The sequence below is a fragment of the Loxodonta africana genome, chromosome 2 (assembly GCF_030014295.1).
Source record: "Loxodonta africana isolate mLoxAfr1 chromosome 2, mLoxAfr1.hap2, whole genome shotgun sequence".
NCBI lineage: Eukaryota > Metazoa > Chordata > Mammalia > Proboscidea > Elephantidae > Loxodonta > Loxodonta africana.
In genome coordinates this window covers 69769421-69785166 of record NC_087343.1, presented here as the reverse complement: position 1 = coordinate 69785166, position 15746 = coordinate 69769421, and the positions used below count along the sequence as shown (strand labels likewise).

At 35.8% G+C, this 15746-nt stretch overlaps 1 protein-coding gene across 1 annotated transcript in view; it reads left to right on the top strand.

The window, feature by feature from the left end:
* The window catches only part of ADAMTS6 (ADAM metallopeptidase with thrombospondin type 1 motif 6), a 285964-nt gene that overhangs the window by 232063 nt on the left and 38155 nt on the right, over positions 1-15746 (top strand). Inside the window, exon 21 of the mRNA XM_003408062.4 lies at positions 14498-14627. Within this exon, the coding sequence (XP_003408110.1) occupies positions 14498-14627 (130 nt within the window). The remainder of the gene's footprint in view (positions 1-14497; positions 14628-15746) is intronic.

Below are 15746 nucleotides of genomic sequence, written 5' to 3'. Positions count from 1 at the left end.
AGTTTTCACTCAGGAACTAAAGGTGAATACTAAAATCAATCTTTAACTAGGATATTCCACTTTCATCTCCCCAGGGATTTGTTGGGTGTCTTTAGGCTGTCAAATTTTTTAAAAAGAGAAGACAAGAAAGCTCTCAAAGAACATGCAATTTCAGTCTCAGACTGCACCTGTTACCATCCCGTACATGTTTTATTATTGGCAGAATATTTGGACTTTGGTTGAGTTTGGGAGCAATGCTAATAGATTTCTCTTATGAGATCTTTTAAGATAAGAAAATTTGAGATGTTTTTCTGTTGTTTAGCAGACCCAAAATGAAAAATTTAATGCTGCAGGAAGCATTGCTGGTGATTCAGTCCAAATGATGGTCTTTTCTCTGAGTCAGTGATGAAACATTTCCTTAGCCTGATTAGGAGCATTGAGATGCTATGGGGTGTTGTCTTCAGGATAAATGTGGTTTTTAAGATACAGTTGTGACTCTTCCTATGACAGAAACCCAACCCCAATGAATTAAAACATGACTATTTTCAGAACCATTGTCACTCCTACTGGAGTTTTGCTTCTTTATTCCTTACCCAAAGTATTGTATACTCTGTAAATTTATCTAACTCTCAGATTCATCTACTATCATTGGATTAGTGATTGTCATAATTTGTTAATTGATAAAGTTTGGCTAGGTGGCAAAAATTATTTTAAAATATAAAGATGTAGGAGTTTATTTTTGTTTTTAAGTTAGTAATTTATGCCTGTATGCCTTGCATTGTGACTTTAGAAGTTCCAAATAACAAATACGTATTCATACTTTCATTTTAGTTAGTCATACTCTCTTACTGGTGTTTGACTCAAAGGGTGGTTCTCAAATTCTAGCATGTTCAGAATCACCTGGAGGGCTTATGAAAACACAGATTTCTGGGCTCTACCCCCAGTTTCTGATTCAATAGATCTGGGATAGGATGCAAAGGCCCAGGGCACAGTGGTTAAAAAGCTCAGCTGCTAACCAAAAGTTTGGCGGTTTGAATCCACTAGCTGCTCCTTGGAAACTCTATGGGACAGTTCTGATCTGTTCTATAGGGTCGCTATGAGTCAGAATCAACTCAGTGGCAATGGGTTTTTGGAGATAGGATCCAAGAATTTGCATCTCTAACAAGCTTCCAGGTGATGCTGATGCCACTGGTCCAGGAACCACACTTTGAGAAACAGTAGGCTAGATACTTAGATTTCTTAAAGTAAATGCCTGTTAAAATAAAGTGACAAGTCTTTTAGGTAGTAAGCCATATTCCATATTACAAGTAGTTTTTTTTAATGACAGGTGTTCTACTACTCAGGTATACAATAATAAAAACTGGACAGTTCATAAAACATTTTCTATTACCCTATTTCAGTTGATCTCAATAGCTCAAAAGATAAGCATTACTTTTATCATTTCTGTTTGATAGAACTTAAATGAAGTAACTGGCTGAAATCAAGACCTAGAAATTAAATCTCTACTGACCTTTTTAATGTAGCATTTTCTCTCATAATAAAAATGGTCTTTTACCTTGAAGAGAGCTTTTTCACCAGTTGGTAACCTGCATAGATCAACATGATAAACTCCTACTCAAAAATATCTTTTACCAGCCTGAAATTTCATTATCCCAAATACTTTACCTAGAGAGGACTTCACAACCGTGGCTGCACATTGGAGTCACCAGGAAAGTTTTAAACAATTTGATACTTGAATCCCACTTCCAGAGATTCTGATTTAATTGGCTAGTGGTGTGGCCTGGGCATCAGGTTTTTAAAAACTCCCTTAAAAAAAAGAAAAAAACAAATCCATTGCTGTCAAGTCGATTCTGACTCAAGGCTTCCTAGGTAATTCTAATGTGCACCAAAGTTGAGTACTAGTGCCTTTGAAAGTGATTAAAATTATTTCACCTTCAAAAAATTTTGCATCCAGATGCAAATACCTCTGGGAGTATTACTAAGTAACACCCATCTCTGGTATTGGTTGGCTATTAGTTGAATGCAAAGGTTAATAAGATTTAGGTATAAATATCTGGGGTAGGGAAGTAGAGAGGGACATTACAGGAGGAAATGAAAGAAGTGGTAAAATACCAATTAATTTCATAATTTTGCTTAGTGTGGTCACTGACTTTGGGCATGCCTATAAGCTTTTTTGTAGCTCAGTTGATTTACATGCTTCTTTCTTTACCTGTCTGATTATTTATAAACACCTAATTAATGGTTTTAAAGCTAACTGAGACTGTGCTAAACAGACTTTCTGAAGCACGTCCTTCTAATTTTTTAAAGTTTCTGTGGTACTTACAGGAGCCCTGGTGGTACATTGGTTAAAGTACTCAGCTGCTAACTGAAAGGTCAGCAGTTTGAACCCATCAGCCACTTCATGGGAAAAAGATGTGGCAGTCTGCTTCTAAAGATTTACAGCCTTGGAAACCCTATGGGGCAGTTCTACTCTGTCCTACAGGGTCGCTATGAGTCGGAATCAACTTGATGGCAATGGGTTTTTTTTTTTTTTAGAAAGTTAAAATTAATAAATGGTTATATACTCAAGCAAATTTAAATTAGAGCTACCAGTCAGAACATAAGAGGTATACCAACCATAAGAGGTATATGACCTCTCTTTTAACTCAATTATTTATAAAAACGGATAACAAAATATGATTTTACCTTTGGGAGTTATGATTCTATTCAGAGAAGACCTTCCCCTCTTGTTTTAGGAAATTGCCCTTTCTTTAGGGAATGAATGAGTCTTTGCAAGGTACAGCAATCATGGTAATTTCCTACCCTACCTTTCTGGATGTGCTCTCATTTTCCACTGTTCAAACCATTTCCTTTCCACCACAACATTCCCAATCCCTCCTCTTATTTAATACAACCCTTAGGCTTTAAAGTAAAACCTTCCAAAGCCAATTAACTGAGAGTTGATGTTGCATTTAACTTTGCACCTGTTCTGTTATAAAAGAAACTTTATGAAATCTAGGAATAAACTGGCAGGCTTAAAATATAATAAAATTGTCATCTTTATTGAATTGCTTGTAACTGTCATATAAATATAAAATAGTTAAAATTTTTCCATTTCAAGAATGCTTTGCTTGCAGGGCAAAGAAATATTTTGCACTAATTACAGTTTAAATTTATACTAGGAATATATAGTCTCTGTTGTGCCAAAACTCTGCTGACACTCCTGGTTACTGTCTCCAAAAATTTTTTCTAGAGTTTTCTTTCTTCCTCTCTGTGTGGAAGTACAAAATTGTGTACTAAAGAACTGAATTTGGTCAGGTTTTTGTGACAAACAAAGGCATCTCTCTGCTAACCATTACTTGGCAAGTCAGGGGAAAAAGAATAAACTAAAGCTATGCTTAGATTGAGGAGGAGCAGGAAGGAGATAGATTTATATTTAGAGGCAATTTTTATTTTGTGTGAAGATCAGAGAGCACAGATTTTCTTATATATACTATATGGTTATTTTGGACTATTTCTGATTGATTGTCATTTACTGTTTAAAATGTTATCATTGCTTTTTCTTTAACATTTACATAGCTTATTTTACGCTTCTTGTGGGTTTCAAGGTTATTTTATTTATTATTCTTTTTCTTCCCTGGATGTGATTTTAAGCCTAATTTGTAAGGATGAATAAAAAAAAAATAGGGAAGAGCATATAAATGTAGAAGGTATTCTATGTTTTTCTTCTTTCTAGCTAGGACAGATTCTTTATATTTTACTTTTTGCATTTTTATCTGACTTATCCAGATTCATATGCACATTGGAGCTGGTTTCTACTCTTTTAAGATTTTTAAGGTGCTTTTACATGGTTTGCAATTACCAATTTGTATTTTCATGATTTAGGGCTATGGTTTTCAAACTATGTTCTGAGGTGCCCCAAGGTGCTACAGTAAACTTGCAAGGGCACTACAGAGTATTTTAAATTATCAAGGGAAACACAGTGACATTGGTCACACACAACACAAATTGCTACTATTAAGCTGTTTATACCCAACTACTTATTAAACGGAAGTCTTAGATTTTTTTTGGCCTGTGAAGTGCCATGAAAAAATTACTAAGACACTAAGGATGCTGTAAACCAAGAAAGTTTGAAAACCTGATTTGGGGTAAAATGAGTGTCATTAAAGTTGGATAAAAATTAATCATCTCCCTTTTTTTAAGTAGATGTTGAATTTCATTTCCTAAGAGGAAAGGAAAATGAATGTACACTCATTATTCAGGGTTCTGGTTATGTTCAGAGTTTAAAAATAGAAACTCTTCTACATTACCAGTTAAGGACTTAGAGGTTTTGAATAATATATAAACTTCTCTTTCATATCTGTGTTAAGTATTCCCTCTGAAGTGTCCTCCTGAATCCATGTCCTTCTTTTGTCTCTGTTAGTTCAGTTTAAACTTGATGGGTGAATGAGTAAAGTAAGAAAAAAGAAAGGAAGGAAGGAAGGCTTCTTAAAATAGTTGGGTATTTACCTTGTTTTTATGGAAACATTATATGTTCATGTTATATTTTACCATTGTCAGGAATGATCCAACACAAGCATAATGTACACTTAAAATTTTGGTAAGCCCATTCTATAATAAAACTAATTTAAATTGTTTTCAAAAAGTAATTGTTAGAAAAATCACATAATGCAATCTTTAGGCCCTAGTACCTGACTGAAACAGAACAGCTCTCGAAATAACAGATAAAGCAGAGGCAACTGGTCTACATTTTCACAGATGTCCTTTTTATTTCTTTGCCAATTATAAGTTGTCTATCTAGATGTTTAACATAATTAAAATGTCAATTCACCTTATTAGTGAACTAATAGAATCTGCTTCAACCAAAGTTTTGAGATTTGACTTTTATAGATATAACAGCAATAATGACTAACACTTGTAGCTTATAAAGTACATATTCACTGTAACTCTGACAGAAATTGAAAGCAGGAGAAGCCCCAAAACTGAGCAGACAGGAAAACAAAATCCAATCATTTTTTCTGGATTCAAAATAGACTTGATTAAAATTAAATGTGAAAGACAATTAAGGTCGAATCTTACAACTAAGTTTGCTTATCTTTGACTTAGGAGTTACCATCCAAAAGTTATTTTCAGAGTTAAGTAAAAGATAACATGGAAAATTCAGTTTGAAAAGTTGAAAAACTCTATATTCATTGCCATTTATTTTGCTTTTGAAGAAACATAATTATATGATTATTATTTTTAAGAAAATTTCCCTATAAAAGGGATTTTCTGTGTGAGGTTGCACAATGTACTATTGTTTGAAATTATGAGGGTCCTTTTACATTGGATTCCTGCATATACCAAACTTAGACATAAAACAGATCACTGTGATGTTTTTAATAATAAACGCACCCTGTAAAAAGTGACTTGAGTTTAGAAAGAATAATCACTTGCATTCAGCTTTGTTCACTATTTCATAATTTTCTCTTTGGTCTATGAAAAATAAAATATTTGTAGAACTCAGCAATGGTTGACCACAACACTGACCATTGCGTTCCTCTGTTTACCCTTCCCCACCATCTTCTTCTTTCTGGTTATTTTCAATGTTGAGAAGGAAGAGTATCCTTCAATATATGGGACTAATTGCACCAGGCATCATACCATAGCACGTGTGAACATCACAGCTCCCTTCACTCTAGGCCCTGTAGCCATCACCTGCACTTGGTTCGGTTCTCATATAACAGGCCCTTGAGAGAGGAGTAACTTCTGTATGCAAACTCATCGTCTTCAACATAATTTTTGTGTTCACACTTCTGGAAGTTTGTGTGCTTGTTCACTTATTTTTTTTTATAATGATTATTTTCACTTATCTTTTTCATTAACCATATAGCCTTACTTATAATCCATTTTTTAAAAAATTCTTTGAATTCTTCTGTGTATTTTCAACATAACTTAAGCTTTCTAGGTTCTTGATAAAAAGTCTTACACATGAGGTGTTAGCTTGATAACCTTGCCTTTTTTTTTTTTTTTTCTCCTGCATTTGTGGCTTGCATTTTCTCTGATGTTAAGATTCATAGCTGAAGGCAAGTAATCTCTATTAACCCCAAAACATGTCCCCTCTAACCTTAATGCTGTTTTCCTCCCTCTTTCATCACATTTCTTTTGCTTTGGAGATTATATCCTTCCCTAACATGAGCAGGGCTTGGACATATTCATTCACTAAAAAACTTGGGCAAAGCTGAAACCAAAGTTTAAATGCACTACGATTCAATGAATGATCTATGTGTCACAGATCATGTTTCACTTCACACACACACATAAAACCTGTCCAAAATAAAAATTCTAACAAACATAACACTTTATGCATCTTTACAAGATAATGTGCAGAAAATACTTTGAAAAAAATTAAAAGCCTTCTATAATGGTAAGCACCATCATCCTGACTTTACACGACCTTAAGTATGTTTTTTTTTTTTTAAGACATACTATTCTCCCTTTTTTTTCCTGAGAGAAGAGGAAGATTCTAGTTTAAAAGATATAGAGCTTGTTTATGATTATGTCCTTATTACAATTCAAATCTGAAATATTTACTCTTTTGTTCTAAGAAAAAGTTTTTACATATGTTAAAAGAAAAGCTTCTCTGTTGGTAATAAGTCTGTCATACAATGCGGAAAAAGCTAAAGGCCTGCTTTTCTTGTTCTTTCAACACTATTCCTCTAAAATTTTAAATAAAGTACCAAAAACAAATAAGCTCATATTATAAATCATGGAAATTACTTTTTAGTGTGATATGAGTTGATTCTTTGATTTTAGAAAGCTTCCCTTTCACAGACTCTTATTTCTAGTTAGTGTTCTTCCTCTTAACATGCAGTCCCTTTGACATGTACCTCACAGTGGTAAGGACTCAGATACTAAAACAAGGCTACAAAACCAAATGAGACCTAACAGATGTCTGTTTTCTAGACTTATTATTCTGTAGAGTAAAGGGGGAAAGCAGACACAGAAGGGAGAGAGAAGTGATTTTTAAAAGCTGAACAATTTAAATGAGGAGAAACAAAAGAGACAACTTGCTATTGCATAAAAATCACCTAATATGATTGTGTCATTTTACAAAGGAGAATGAAAACTTGCCTTGGGTCAATTACCTAAACTGCTCAGGACTCAAAAGAAGGTAACTAATGACAGAAGTTGGGGTGAGGAAAAACATAGAAACAAGATAAAATGAAAAAGAAGAGCAGCATAGATACTTGGTTATAAAAGAGCTTAAGATCATTAAAGATCATGGGAAGAAAAATCAGACTGCAAAGTAACAAAATAGGGAAACTGTGAAACTAAAACTATGAGAGCCAAAAATGATTATTTTATTCGATATCATCATCATGTAATATAGTTATAATGGTACTTGCCTTATCCCTCGTTCTGCCCCATTTTAATGTAATATCATTGAGGTCAGGACTGTCTCACTCATTTTTCCCTTATGATAATGAAAAACCATGCCTTAGAGATAGTCAGAGCACAGTGAGTTAAATGAAATTATACACTGTCCACAGAGGAAATTATTGTTAGTATCTGATGAGTAGTAGGAATTTTCTCCAGGGTAGTGTGATTTCAAAGAAACGCAGTAGTACATGTATACTTCACTCCACCTTACCATTGCTAGACACAGTTCTAGAAAAATATGGTATTTTTAGAGCCACATTTTCTCTTTGAAAATCCTTATGTTTCCTTAAATCATCTAGTTTTACTTAGGACAGAAGGGAAGACACTGGGAAGTCAGAGAAGGGAAGCCTTTGAAAGATAAAAACTAGCAAAAGGCTCTTCAGAAGAATGAAGCATATGGGTGAGACTGATTGGTACACCGGGTGCCAGCTGTTAGATCCAGGGCAGATGGGTTTTGCTCTGCCCTGCAAAGCTTGTGTCTGGCCAACAATCACACGGCACAACAGCCAGATTCCAGCAGTGAAAGGCAGAGCAAAGAGACATTTTTTTTTTTTTCCTGGCACTTGTTGCTTTTTGGATGCTATCTACGCTGAAGATTTAGATTAAATTAATATTGCTGGCCATATGCTCTGTATACTGTGGTTATATAGTGTTGTCTTGGTTGCTAGCTACTTTAGATGCTGTGGTTAAGCAAATCGTTGCCTTAGCCACCAGCTTCATTTTTAGTACAAGCTCTGACTTTTTTATTTATTTATTTTTTTCCTTCCCTCTTACTCCTCAGGAAACTGTTTCCTGAGGACATATGATGTGCTGTATCTCTGGGTTAAAAGATCTAGGTGTTGCTTAAATCCATCAATCCAAAAGATATGTTTATATCTCTCTTTTGCTTTTGACTCAGTCACATGCAGTAAAAGACTGCCCGTTTACTGATCAAATGGTCTAGGATTGAAATGCTGAGTCTTATGAGCAGATTTGAGTAGACCTTGATAGTCTATCTCCTACCCTTTAGCCACACCCCCCCCATATCCTTCTTTTAATGCATATCACTCTTGCAAGTGAAATTCGTGTGGTAATTTCTGTTCGTTAAGAGTGCCCATTCTCCTAAAATACTCCACTGGTCTCATCCCATTGGAAGAAAGGGAGAATGAAGAAAACTAAAGATACAGGGGAAAGATTAATGCAAGGGACTAGTGGACCACAACTACCACAGTCTCCACCAGACTGAGCTCAGTGCAACCGAATGGTGCCCAGCTGCCACCAATGACTGCTCTGACAGAGATCATGGCAGAGGGTCCCGGACAGAGCTGGAGAAAAATGTAGAACAAAATTCCAGCTCACAAAAAAAGACCAGACTTACTGACCTGACAGACACTGGAGAAACCCCGAAAGTATGACCCATGGACACCCTTTTAGCTCAGTAATGAAGTCACTCCTGAGGTTCACCCTTCAGCCAAAAATTGGAGAGGCCCATAAAACAAAACTAAAGGAGCACACCAGCTCAGGGGCAGGGAGGGGACAGGAACCCAACTCTGAGAAGGGAGAGTGTTGACATGTTGTGGGGTTGGTAACCAATGTCACAAAACAGTATGTGCATTAACTTTTTTTTTTTTATTAACTTTTATTGAGCTTCAAGTGAACGTTTACAAATCAAGTCAGTCTGTCACATAGAAGTTTATATACATCTTACTCCTTACTCCCACTTGCTCTCCCCCTAATGAGTCAGCCCTTCCAGTCTCTCCTTTCGTGACAATTTTGCCAGCTTTCAACTCTCTCTATCCTCCAATCCCCCCTCCAGACAGGAGATGCCAACACAGTCTCAAGTGTCCACCTGATATAATTAGCTCACTCTTCTTCAGCATCTCTCTCCTACCCACTGTCCAGTCCCTTTCATGTCTGATGAGTTGTCTTCGGGAATGGTTCCTGTCCTGTGCCAACAGAAGGTTTGGGGACCATGACCGCCGGAATTCCTCTAGTCACAGTCAGACCATTAAGTATGGTCTTTTTATGAGAATTTGGGGTCTGCATCCCACTGATCTCCTGCTCCCTCAGGGGTTCTCTATTGTGCTCCCTGTCAGGGCAGTCATCGATTGTGGCCGAGCACCAACTAGTTCTTCTGGTCTCAGGATAATGTAGGTCTCTAGTTCATGTGGCCCTTTCTGTCTCTTGGGCTCTTAGTTGTCGTGTGACCTTGGTGTTCTTCATTCTCCTTTGCTCCAGGTGGGTTGAGACCAATTGATGCATCTTAGATGGCCGCTTGTTAGCATTTAAGACCCCAGACGCCACATTTCAAAGTGGGGTGTGCATTAACTTTTTAATGAGAAGTTAGTTTGTTCTGTAATCCTTCAAGTAAAGTATTAAAAAAAAAAAAAAAAAAAGAGTGCCCTTTGTCTACTGTCCTTTTAAAATGGTGAACTTCATTGAAGGAAGCAATATATTGCCAAAAAGGTTATTTAATTCTCTGAAAGAAGACAGAGATAGGACCACATGAGAACACTGTGCAGTTTGTAAGGGAAATAGAGGAGGAACTGAAAATAAGACAAGAAATGAAGAAGAGATAAGGTCTCAGACATCTTCACTCAGTATTAGGCCTGGGACTATCGCTGCTAGCAAAAGGCCATAGGTTCCTTACTTGAACAATCACTATACCCTAGAGAGGTTCTTCAGTAGTAGTCACAGCAGATGAAGGATTCTACCCAGGACTTACTTGGGGGTGGGGTCTTGATCATTTTTCTGTGGTATATGACTTTTTTGAAATGTCACCGAAAGCCATTTCTTGATGTGTAACTACAGTAGAACAGTGATTCCAGTTGAATACTCTTTCCTCCCTCTTTACAAGGGGACTTTTGGTCAGCAAATGCATCATCTTTAACTTTTATCTATTGGCAAAAATTCGGCATAAGATCCTACAAATTTATAGACTAAAAAGTAAGGATTACGTTTCCATGTTTCATTCTTTGATATCAAAGAATCGGAAGACAATCTATTTTAAAAACTCTAAACAGGATATACCCATTTTAGAAAGTTTAACATAAACATGTAGTATAATGCCATTTGTGTACCAATGCCATTAAGCTTAAACCCCTTAGGTTTAAGGAGCCTGGTGATGCAGTGGTTAAGCACTCCACTGCTAACCAAAAAGTACATAGTTCGAACCCACCAGCTGCTCTGTGGGAAGAAGATGTGGCAGTCAGTTTCTGTAAAGCTTACAGCTTTGGAAACCCCATAGAGCAGCTCTGCTCTGTCTATAGGGTCACTGTGAGTCTGAATTCGACTCGATGGCCGTGGGTTTGGGTATTTAAGTTTTATAAGAACCATCATTTTTTTTAAGTATGGTAGAGGGATTGCTTAACAACAACAACAACAACAAAAACTTATAGAATTTGCATGCCAGTAACTAGGTAATTAAGAATAAAATATAATTAGTGCAATTCTAAATTTGGCCAATTAAATTCTGCAGAACATCTGCATATGCACATCTCCAGGAGATATAGTAACCACTAGAATTTTGTTTTCTGTTAGGGATATAATGAGCCTTGGTGGTGCAACAGTTAAGTACTAACTGTTAAGTGCTGGCTGCTAACTGAAAAGTTGGTGGTTTAAACCCACCCAGCAGCCCCACAGGAGAAAGACTGGTGATCAGCTCCCATAAAGATTACAGCCTAGAAAACCCTATGGGTCAGTTCCACTCTGTTATATGGCATGGCTATTAGTCGAATTTGATTCGACGGTGCCTAACAACAACATTAGGTGTACAGTGACTGCTCATGTGAACATTTTTTTATTTTGGGTTACAAGCCATAAAGCTTCAGATTTGAAAGCATGTGGCTTTGTGTAACTGGATGTAATTATTCCCAACAAGGTTTAAATCAACTTCTTAGCAATGTTTTACAGATTACTTTTAAAGAAGCTATGTACAAGAGGCTTGATCATATAAAAAGATTCTAAACTCAATCATTTCTCTTGTTGACTTAGTTTAGATTATTTCCAGTTGGTCTGTATTTGCTCCTTTCTAAAGCTAAAAGCTGAATTTTACTTAATCTAAAAGTATGTGTTTAAACATCCATCTAGTTAGGTGAGTTGGTTTAGAGTTATCCTATTGCCACTGACTTAAAAAGAAAATAAATATCTATAAACCTGCAAAGTTGGGGTGGTGGTGGTTGGAAGGAGATTTGTTTGCTGTTGGAGGAAGATAGTACAGGATTGTAGGAAGATTTGGAGTGGATTATTGGTAAAGTCAGTTCTTGAGTGTGAAATACCACGCTGTCTAATATAACATTTTAGAAGAAAATTAATAAAAGATGAATGCAAGGAAAAATGCATCTTCATAAGATATAGAGTAATTTCAGCTGTCTCTTCAAGCACTTTAATTTTTGTTCCATAAAAAACAACATTCTGAAATTATGAAGCTGAAATAAACCCAAAATTACCCTCAATTCCTAGTTTTTAAGAAGCCTAGATGTCATGACCAAAATTAAGTCAATTTATAGTTCTGAACATTTAGCCTGTATCTCATGAGAAGCACAGTGCCTTGTATTTAGTAACTATTCTCTGTTGAATGAATGAGTGAATGAATGAATGAATGACCTGCCAGCTACATTTAGCTGCCAGTTTTAGTTTGTATATGTATATCATTTTTAAACTAATTAAACAACCCAGCAAATAGCAAAATAGCCCTAAAAATAAAGATTGAGGACAAAAATGGGGTTATGGCTAATTTTTACTTTACTCTTTGCAGTTGTATGTATTTTCTAAATTTGTAACAATAAATGCTATGTCACAAATTTTTTTTTCAAGATACATATATGGTTAGAATTTATCTTAAAATGAAATATAATTCTCATTTCTAATAACTAGTATCTGTGGTTCAAATTGGAGAGGCTCTCCTTTTACATTAAAGGCTACTTTTCAAAATGAATGTAATTATAGCTAAACAACATTTCTTGGGTTAATTAAAGGAGGTAGGATTTTTATCTTAACCTGAATTAGTTTTTATATTAAACAGAATTAATGTTTCTGCCATTGATACCAAGCAACACCATTCCATTTTGTAGGCTGAAAATGTTTATCCTTTTCTGAAAAACAACCAAGATGCTATATTGAATGCCAGCCTTCTTCCTGCAAGTATAATCATATTTGAGTGACTTAAAAAAATATATACTTATAAACAAGAACATGCTGAGCTGTAAAAACAATCTCCTGCTCTCTCTGATAGAACCAAAATATTTGAACCACAGTGGGGTGAATGTTCTGAGCCACTGTGGCAGCTGGTAGTTAAAACTTATGACTAATGGTTGAGATATCTGTCTAGGTGGACCACATGAACTTAGTTATCTGCCCACTGGAATGACACAATGGGGAGATATCTGATGAATATTGTGGAACATCTGTGAATGGATCACAGCTATGCCTGATGTGAATCATTCTTCCCTCAAAAATCTAAAGTTTAATAGTTAAAAAATTCCAAGCTGTTGTCACATGAACTGAAATGTTTGGCCTGTTTGATGTGTAATACATACACTAAGACATTATGCTTGTAAGTGGTTTGGCTATGTTTTAGACACCTATATATATATTTTTTTTATGTTTAGGAAAACCTAAAAACTTTTGTTATCATTGAAGGTGACCAGTAAGAACCTTGGGTCATTGCAAACAATAAAATATACCTTCTTCAACTTCTCACTACTATCATGGAACTGCAGGGCTTCGATCTCCTGAGCATGGTGGACATAGTGTTTTCCCTGTCAGTTCTTTAACTTCAAGGGGCTTAACTGAAGGTATGCATAACATGATAACTGAGGCACTCTGACCTACAGAAGTTCCATGACTCTTAAGGGACTTTGGGGAAAACATTCGGTGCCTAGCTCTTTAGGTTTCCTTCACTGAATGATCCTGTTTCACATTGATTTCCCTCATTTGGGATAAACCTCTTTTCTTTAGGGGACTATTACTTAAAAACAACTGAAGAATAGTGTGGGGCTAGGTGTGAAGCTGTGGTTTCCTGGATACAGCTAATGCTGCTTTTACAACTTTTCCGGGTAATATTGGGGGTGGGGTGGGTAAGTGGCATGGATAGCTTAGCTTGTGCTTTTATTTCCAACTCCAGGAGTAACCTGCTACCTCTACATGACCTGAAACATTTAGCATTTTCTTGTAGATTGGCCTATTTCTCTTCGATATCTTGATATACCTATCTTTTTCTCTTCTGATTCCTTGATACTAAAGAGAAAATAAGTCTGCATAAAGTCTATTCACCAGGGATGTTTTTAAATAAGAGTGTGTGTTTGTGTGTGTCTTTGTATTTTGTGAAAACGTGAGCAAGTTGTGGTGGATATCTTTGCCAGTAAATAATAAACATCTGCTTAGAATTTTACAAATTTTACGAGAATATTTTTAGCTGTGGTAAACAGGTAACATAGACCAATTTTCAAGAATGAGATAAGTATCGTGTAAGTTAATATTCAATGGAATATATATGTGTCTCTTTGACAACGGTGTAACCAACAGAGGGCCAACTCTGTTAGAGCAAACAGACTAATGGGTTACAATTCAAAAGAGGCCCAGAGCAATGTTTAATCTCTAGACTTTGTGGGCTTTTAGAAAAATAAATGTTATAAATGAAAGAATAAAATAAAATGTATAGATATCATATGGTCTTAACAAAGATTAAATTGATGGGGTTTGTCCTACAAAGTATCAAAAAGTAAATTTGTCCCTATTGTTTTATTTTTTAAATAAATATAAACATTGTTTTACATTGAACCATATATTTGTGCATTTTATCTAATGATATTTCGGGATATTGAAGTTGATTTCTTTTTTAAGGAAAACAAGAAGAAGAATATACAAATGGGAATGTTAATGGTTTAAAACTACCAATAGTGTCTTTTATGGACTTCAAAACAGTTATGTTTCTAAATATGAGACCAATAATTTTGTCTAAAGTTACAGTATAATGACCAGGACTTCTCTCCTTTTTAGAGAAGCAGTCAAGTGTTTCTGGAACAGATAAGACTGCAGCAGTCCAGTGAGGATGATTCCCCACAGAGGAAAGCTGTGCACACCTAACTTATTGAAAGGTAAACTACTCTTCAACTAATGATGTCCTCCTTTTCTCAAGGTGCCCAAAGACAGGAGGTGGTCTGTAAAAGGTTGGATGACAACTCCATTGTCCAGAACAATTACTGTGACCCTGACAGTAAGCCACCTGAAAATCAAAGAGCCTGTAACACTGAGCCCTGCCCACCTGAGTAAGTAAGAGAAAAAAGTGAGATTTTACTTCAAGTACAAAGGAAAAAACATTAGATAGTCATACTTGGAAACATATTCATATATAAGTAAAATAGGCTGAGCAAAACAGAAAATATCAAAAAGCGTGGAAATTTTTCTATGATACCTCACTCACTTGTTTGTTTTTAATAGACTTTATTTTTTAGAGCAGTTTAATGGTTACAGATCAGTTGTACAGAGAGTAGAGAGAGTTCACATATCCCCACCCACAACCACATTATTTCTCCTAACATCTTGCATACCTGTAATACACTTGTTACAATTGATAAACCAATATTGATGCATTATTATTGACTAAAGTCCATACTTTACATTAGGGTTCAAAGTGTGCAGACATTTAATATCCCTTTCATTGAGCAAAGATTGCTATTTATATGTAGGTTACAGTTATTAACACTTTTAAAGCAGGAACTTCAGTGAGGTTGGTCCTGATACAGTTCTGAAAGTGATTGTATTTCATTTTCTAAAACATACATCTTTTTTATATTTAACACCTCTGAAATTGGGATTCACCTAATTGATGGTGTCTTACATAACCGTTGGCACTGATTTTTTTCTCTCTCAGTGGTACGTAATATAATGGTATCTTAGATTCTGTAAAATGCAGTAGACTGGCGTGTAGTCCTATCTTTTCCAGATACAGCATTTATCCTAAAGTTCTAAAGACTTCTACAGTGGTTTAGAAATACCCTGCACTGGAATGTCAGTGGTTCAGTTTGCTGACCCAGTTTTAAGTCCTGTCATTGTAAGGCACCCCATCTTTTGAGTGTCAGGCACAGGGTTGGAGGTGCCCTTCAGTCTTTCCCTGCCTGTTTATGTAGCAATTATCAGCTCACTGTAAAGGGAGGCCCAAGGAGAGAGCCCATTCTTCTTAATGATGACTTTAAAATGAGACCTGGTTTCAGTGAGCCACACTTCATAATCTAAACAGAAAGATTTCTTAATTGTGCAGGAGGCAGTGATTAAGTGAAAAAAGACAAGGATGCTGAGTTGATTGTGAAACTGATCTTTGCAGGAATTTTGCCTGACTGACAATTAACTGCAAGACAGAACATGGGTGAATGAGATTTTATTCTTAT